At 39.6% G+C, this 8,120-nt stretch overlaps 1 protein-coding gene across 1 annotated transcript; it reads left to right on the top strand.

Moving 5' to 3' along the window:
• Positions 1 to 2,092: 2,092 nt before the first annotated feature.
• On the top strand, positions 2,093 to 2,968 carry LOC114279046 (uncharacterized). Its single transcript, XM_082889505.1, has one exon. It carries the CDS (start codon positions 2,093 to 2,095, stop codon positions 2,966 to 2,968), a length of 876 nt encoding a protein of 291 aa, XP_082745631.1.
• Positions 2,969 to 8,120: the final 5,152 nt, after the last annotated feature.

The following is an 8,120-nucleotide window of genomic DNA, read 5'->3' as shown; positions in this document are numbered from 1 at the left end:
TTTGTCGAAATTGACTCAAAATATGTTGGATCTCATGGAATTGTTCCATAATGGGCTTTGTATCAATCATAGTAAAACGCATAAAATTACTAACAAGAAATTTCTTATTGGTGGCATCCTCGGTGAGGTACTTTGACTGTAATATGTCCTAGAGTTGCTTTGCCGTTTCCAAATGTTGACATATATCGATCAGAGAGTCTGATAATGCATTCAAAATGGGTCCTTGGCAAATGTAGTCGTCATTCTCCCATTTGGTTCTGGTATGAGTTTGTTCCATTCTCTCGTCTTCTTGCTCCGCCGGATAAGGGGTAGTCAGCACATAGACCACTTTGAAAGTGGTGAGCAAAAAGTGCATCTTCTTTTGCCAGCGTTGGAAATTTCCTCTATCAAATCGGTCAAGCTTCATGAAATCTTAAGTCATTTTCTAAATAGGCATCATCATATCAAAGTATTGTCTTTAGATTATTGGAACAATTCATCTTGAATTCTTCAGTTGGTGATCTTTAGGTCTTCAAACCTTGGCGATGATCTTGTTTATGTAGAACAGAAATTTGGTGCTTCAAGTCGCGTTACTTAAGTCGCTTTCCTAAAGATAATATTTGCACCCACCAAAAAGTGTGCAGGGGGTTACAGCAAATTTGCCTCCAGGATACAATGAAGCCTGATCTAAGGATCAAGTCTACTGGTGTCTGCACTGATGACAGTAGATTAGAATACTCTTGATATAATCAAGAAAACCAAGACACTGATAATCAAGTATACAAAATTTGATTACCAGTAAGGAAAGCAGAAAGTTGCTTAAGAAACTCTTGATCGAAAACTCTAAATCAAGAGGGAGGGAGAGAGAGAGAGAGAGAGAGAGAGAATTGTAGGAATGCTTTTTGGATTTTTTTGATGGATTGAAATGGCTGATTTTGTAGCCTATTTATAGACCTTGATGTATTTGATCAAATGGTCATGTCTCTTGATCTCATCCAATCAAATCTGATCGTTGAATCGATGATTTGTGGTGTAAACCATTCTCACACCGAATAGATGCCTTGACTGATCATACCTAATCATGATCGGGTGCCATCTTATCCATACAATCACGTGCATCCCCAATCAACGGCTATGATCAAATTGTTCCAAATCGGACACACAACTGTTCAATCAGTCGGTTGACTCATCGCCATCAAATGCCACACAGCCCACTGCCCACTCCATGCGCGCACATGCGTGTGTGGATGGTTTGCGGTTTGAGTGCATTTACACTAGCGTCCATCCTACAATTCCATATTCAAAGGAATATTCCATGTAGCTCTTTATTAAGTGCTCTAAGTTTTCCTCTCTTTTCGATGTGGGATAAAGTCCCCAAGTTTATTTCAAGCTTTCCAAACAAAAACAAGAAAGGTTTTGAAAACACCCAAAAACTAAAAAATAAATTTTGAAAACCCATTTTGAAAATTCCTCAACAAAACCAAACACTTGAATTTGGTTCTCCGAAGTGAAAGTACCTTGTTTTCTCCAATCCATAGATTTATGTTTTGCATTTCCTAATATTTGCAGTCAATTTCACTGCAATCATTGTGTCTCATCATCACAAAGACAACCCTGAACATACTGTGGGTGAATCCTCGCGCTTTCAATCCAAGCCGAACACCAAACATTGAACTTGCGATATACGAAGGAATACGTGATCAAATTAAAGAAGCCAATGAAAGACTCGCTGAGTCCAAAGATCATACCCGGCTTCAGATTGAAAAGGCCTTACATTATCTTAATACAAGCCTAGAATTGCCTAGAATTTGATGGAACAGAAGAAAGTAATGAAAGGCCATGGATTCGGCCTGAGCTTCGAATGCTATTGAAATTGTTCATGAAATGCAATTGGGAGTTGTCTTCAAAACCTAGAATTTATTTTGATCTGCTGTTAAATACTTATGAAAATAGTGTCTAGCAAGTCCCTAACCTACACAACCATCCAACATTTGCACAGAGCTCAGCGTTCCAAGATCTTTGGGTACTCTATGATGGGCTTAACATCGAGGTGAAGCTTTGCTTGCTGTGTTTTTCGGTATTCCCTGAAAATGTAATAATAAAGAGGAGAGTTATGGTCGACTGGTGGATCGGAGAGGGTTTTGCACCTCCAATCCTAATGGACCACAAGATGGCTGAGGAAATAGCTAATGGAAAGATTGCAGAGGACTACGCCAAAAAATACTTCGACCAGCTAATGGCAAAGGGCTTCATTGAGCCTACGTATGAGATGCGCCACGAGTTGGCAATGGGTAGATGCAAGATGCACCCTTTAGTTTGTTCTGTAGTGATCATGTTTGCCGAGAGGGCTAACTTCTTCAATTTTGATTGCATGGGGAACCCCACTGAACACTACTTTGATTCTTACCGGGCTTGCTTGCGTAGTAAAGGGTTCAATCTCCGTATTGTAGATTTGAAGAAACTTCATATGTTGTTCAATTTGGATGGGCGTATCATGTGTTTCGAACCAGAATGGTTTTATAAGATGAAAAATATCAATGTTTCTTATCTTGGAAGGTGGCAGGCCTCGTCCTCTTATCACATTGAAGTTGAAGATACTAAATTTTTAGACCAGTTGGAGAATATGAATTACTTGAGATTTCTTAGCCTGCAAGGGATCTCTAGAATTACTAAGCTTCCACATGCCCTTCCAAAGCTTGTGAATTTGGTGATCCTGGATATCAAAGCCTATCACAATCTCGTGGAACATCCAGAAATGATTTCCTCATTGAAGAACTTGACGCACTTGGACATGTCTAAGTGTCACCTTTTGGAGCACATGCCCAAAGGGCTTGCATTGCTTTCAGAGCTTCAAGTTCTCAAGGTTTTCGTGATTGGAATATCAAAGAGGCGAAACTCTTGCACTCACGAAAACTTTGCTGCAGGATTGCATAAGATAAAGAAATTATACATCAGAGCATCGAAAGAGGATTTTCCTATAGACACATAGCTGAATGCTTTACAATAATTTATAACACTTTGTACGCTAGCAATTAATTGGGAACTAGAAAGTGGTACAACAAAATCAACCGAAGTAGTTTCCAAGAACCCGAATAGTGGTACAACAAATTCAATAGCAATAGCCACAGGAACCACCAGGAACTTGGATTGTAATACAGCAAAATCAAGGGCAATAGCCACTAGGATGGAGAGTGGTACAGAAAAATCAATGGCAGTAGTCACCAGGAATTAAAACAGTGTTGTAGCAGCAATGGGAAAAGCTATCAACAAGATACAAAGTTATACCACTTTAGGCAACACAACGTGCAAATTCCTTTGTTTCCAAAACTTCCGATTCAACTGGAGAAATTAGACCTTCGGTGTTTTCCTGAGAAGACATTGCCAAAATGGTTGATGCCTAGCAATCTAAAGAGCCTTAAGAAACTCTACATCAGAGGAGAGAAAGCTCTAAGATTTGGGCCACATTTAGGAAGTTCTTTATGACAATGGGAGAGTAGCTCAGTAGGAAAAACAGAAGTGGGTAGTTAAGGCATTACGCCTAAAGTACTTGAGAGAATTAAAGATGGATTGGAGCAAACCCCGGGACTTATTTCCTGACCTAAGTTACTTGGAGAAGGTCAAATGCCCGAAGCTCTTCTTCTTCCCATGCAACAACGGGGGTGTGTGGAGGAACAGAGCAATGGAAATGAAGCAGCAGTTTTATGTATGATATAGCATTATTATCCTCTTCTTTGTAATATTATGAGCATCTCAATATTGTGCTATTAGCGGTTTCCAAGTCTCATGTAATGTTCTTGTTTAGCATGAAATCCTATATGAGTACCTTAAAGAAGAAGAAGAAGAAATATATTGTGAGCACTGAGCACTAACAAGTCAGCAATTCAATCAGTTTGCGAAATTGCGAAAGAGTTTTGAAAAATCTAAAAATCTTGGAGATATTGATTTGTGATTATGTATCAATTCTAAGCAGTAGATAACAATTCCAATCAAACAATCAAGAAAAATCAACACAATGATTTTAATATGGAAAAACCACAATTGGAGCGCCTCTGATTGTGATAAAAAAACAATGGGCAAAAACCACAAAAAAATCCACTAAGAAGACAAAACGAATTACACAAGTATACTTTCAATTACCTAGCGAATCCACGCCAGAATTGAACCGGCCCCTAGATGCCTCTTCCACCACGATCTTCACCTTGGAATTGTCTTGCCCAACGTTGAATCCACAATGCCGATGTCGAATCCACGATGATGATCCACTCCAGAATCTACCAAAGCTTCAGGCCCAAATTCCACGGAATCCACCAAAGAACAACTCTATCTTTTTTTAATAAAACAAACTAAACAAACCCTTTGATATAATCCACTCAATTCATGATTAAACTCTCACAGATATCAAAGGAAACAAGCAAAGAAGCTCTAGATGAAAACCCTAATATCCAAGAAGAAGATCTGGAAGTCGTAACCCTAAAATCTGATAGAACCACATATTTATAGAAAACAGGGCCGCGATCTCCGCTCGAGTGCAGGAATGGATGCTCAAGCGGATTGACTAAAATGCGTGTTTCAAAACACGAATCTAGGCTTGAGCACATGAATGGCCACTCAAGCGGAAAAAAACAACTCCCAATAATTTTGTAGGCAAGTGAAACTTCTGAAAGGTCGCGATCTTCGCTTGAGCGCAAGAATGGCCGCTCGAGTGGAAAAACAACTTTGATTGCAAAGTGACAAACATAATAGGATTAAGATCACAAACTCCTCTGCATACGCACAATTCGGGATGGATTCGCATCTAAATATTCATAGCCTCACTTAAATAAAAGATCAAATAAAATTACAACTAAAAGGAGTTTTGTCAAACGGGATTGTCGAGAATAAAAACCTAACAATCGATTATCTGATATGTAGGATTGAATTTATGGTGCAGCCATGATGATGAGCTTAGACCATTGTATGATCTAACAGTGTTCAACCTTCAATTTATCTTCAAATGCTAATAACATAAACTTGGATTTGGAGCTCAATTTTCATTGTCAGATTATTGGTTGAAAAATTTTCAGACAAAAAATGGGAGAATGTTGACGACTCTGGTAACTAAAGATAGATTTCTCTAGAGTCATCAACATTCTCCCAAAGATGGATTGTTGACAACAAAAAAAGGGGAGAATTGTCAGATTTGTATTTTTTTGTCTTCCCCTTTTTTTCTAGAAATTATAGAAATGGAGGCACAATTAAGTGAGACAAGTGACTAATTTGGTAAAGAGTAACTTTTTTTTTCCTTTTTTTTTTTGTTCAATTGTACAATTCTGGAGGAGGTGTATACAATAACATACACATTTTTTGGTTCTACATAAACTGCACTAGAGAATAAATAAGGAACACGGCCTCTTTGTCGGGAATAGCTTTCAACTAGTCCAATTTGGGGGATATATTATTTAATCTGTAACTAATCTTTCAGTTTAAAAGCCAACTTCTATTGAAAGATTTAAACACCTTCTTGCATTTGAGATAAATCAGGCCAATTTATATAATATGATCAAACTATTCTTTATCAAAAAAAAAAAGAAAAAAAGAAGAAGAGATAACGTGGTTGGTAACTTCATTTGATGTGAGATTTAGGTTTTCTGTGCTGCATATTGTGGCCATCATAACCTGAATCATGTTGCACTCTGTAAATTAAATAGTAAATTTTGATTTTGTAGGTTTAATGTGGGATAAACCTCTCTCCCTAACATAAATCAGAGTTAATTAACTCAGGACTGGTTCCCTCTAATTTAGACTGGAAGGTGTTGTTCAGGCCAGTGGAGATTTCTCTTTGGAATTCCGAAGCATCCGCAAAATAGAAGGGTAGTAATGGTAGGTTAGTCTGAATCATGTGGCGAGTGAACTTAGGTCATGAGAGAAAATATTTTTAAAAATCACACTCACATGTGCACAGAACAAAAGATCAATTTAATATATATATATATATATATGGGTACAGAGCATTGACATTTGTAAATCCAATGTGTGTTCAAATATGTTTTCACATTGAGGGCCCGTTTAGGAATTGATCATATTAGTTGATTTTTTTTTTATTTTTTACGAAAAAATTTACAGAAAAATCGAGAGACTGATATAACAACTTGACTTTTTGATTAAAAACCAAACAACAATGATAGAGACCCCCTTTAGGCTCCACACATCATGAGTTGTGTGGTTCACTTTGGGGGTTATGGGGTCCCAAAAAAGGAAGTCTCACTCATTTTCCAAAACCAAACTCCTCAAACGGGGTCTGAATATCCAAAGCCAAACTTCTCCGGGGTGTTTTTCAGTTCTTTCATATTGTACACATAAGCACAGTCATCTTTTATATTTGGGGATTTGTTTTTTGGGACTGAGAAAGGAGTGAAAGGGAAAAAAGAAAGGAAGAGAATGGAACTAACCCAGTCCAATGTCAAGAAGGCTTGGATACACGGAATATCCAGTGCTTCATTCTCCTAAGCCTATTCCTGCAATCCTTATTAGTTTTTTTTTTTTAGCACGCTTCAGGAAAAGAACATCAAGCAAAATGGTGATCATACTCATCTGGTCTGCATACTCAGCAGCAGACTGGAGTGCTAACTTTGTTGTTGGTCTCATCACCAACAGCGTCATCCGAACTTCCAGTTCCATCCCTGATGAAAAAGGTGACCTTCTTGCCTTTTGGGCTCCATTTCTACTGTTACATCTAGGAGGACCACACACCATAACTGCTTTTTCCCTCGAGGATAACGAATTGTTGGATTAGGTACTCGCTGGGGTTCACGTTCCAGGTTCTTACCTCTGTCTATATCTTATACCTATCACTTGTTGGAAACAAGCTCTGGTTTCCAACCATACTTATGTTGTTGGGATTGGGGATCCCGCCCAAGACCTTCCAGAAATTATACCAAATAGAAAAACACACCCACACAGAAGGAGACACCATATTTAACGTGGTTCGGCCTTAAAGCCTATGTCCACGGGAGAGTAACCGGTTATCACTATAACAATGGAGAGATTACAGAAAGATTATAATAGGGGAGGAGCTCACACTCTCCTCACTCACCCACTCACCCGTCTCCCTCTCTCACACCGAGAGAGACGGTCTCTCCACCTCACATCTCTCACTCTCTTCTCTCTTGGTTCTCTCTCTCATTGTCTACTCTCCTCTCAACCTCTATTTATACATATCATGAGGGAAGGTAGCTGGACAGCAATGGTGAGTGGATTGGTTAGTGGGGAGGTGCCACTCCCACTCTCTCTAAAGTGGTCTCCAACCACCCCACTCTCTCTAAGGTGGGTTAGCCACTCACATGGGATGATAATAACATAGCCAACAAATCACCCCCTCAACCCATGTGAGGTGATAAACTGCACACACTGCTGCTAATCTTGTCACGCCCAAATTTCAACAGAATCTTCATCTCCTCATTGAGACGCTACATCCCCTGAAGCTAGAGATAATACACCAGAGATACAAGAAGAGGAGGGAATCCTACATCCTCAACTCAACTCATACCACTCTCTGATTTGGAGAGAGCCTCTGCTCCTATCTTCCTCAGATCTCTTCTACGCTTCCTGTCTCGGATGTCTTCACTTGCTATGCTTGAACTTGCTCAACCAAGATATCTTGACACCCCCTGATTGGATGTCCTGCACCCCCTGCTCGGGATACCCTTGCATTACCGTGCAACTCCTTGCATTACCGTGCAACTCCTTGCATGATGAACACTGGAGCAACTAGAAAACTTCAGAGTTTGACACATCAACATCCTCAATTTTCCTTGCTCGGAGCTTATTTCTGAACAACCAGCCTTTGCTTTCTGCACTTCAGAACAACTTCCCAGCGATCTCATACGCCCGTTGTCTGTGCTGCAATCCCTGATGTTCGGTTCTGTCTCACTTGTACGTCCGTACTGATGTTTGACAGTTAGCCCTTCTGCCAAGACAACTTCCACCGCTTTGTACAAGTTACCACTATGCAACTCCGTGCATAGTGCTCGCACCCATGGCTTCTGGTCTCCCTACGTCAAGCTTGCTTGAGAGATCTGCATCAACTCTATCATCTGCTGCCATGGAACTAAAGAAACCACCATAGAGAAATAAGACTTGCCACTCCTTGGCACGCACTCTTG

Source organism: Camellia sinensis, chromosome 9 (assembly GCF_055761805.1).
Source record: "Camellia sinensis isolate YWXY chromosome 9, ASM5576180v1, whole genome shotgun sequence".
Taxonomy (NCBI): Eukaryota; Viridiplantae; Streptophyta; class Magnoliopsida; order Ericales; family Theaceae; genus Camellia; species Camellia sinensis.
The sequence above is the reverse complement of the archived record's forward strand: the minus strand, read 5'-3'. Positions and strand labels throughout refer to the sequence as shown.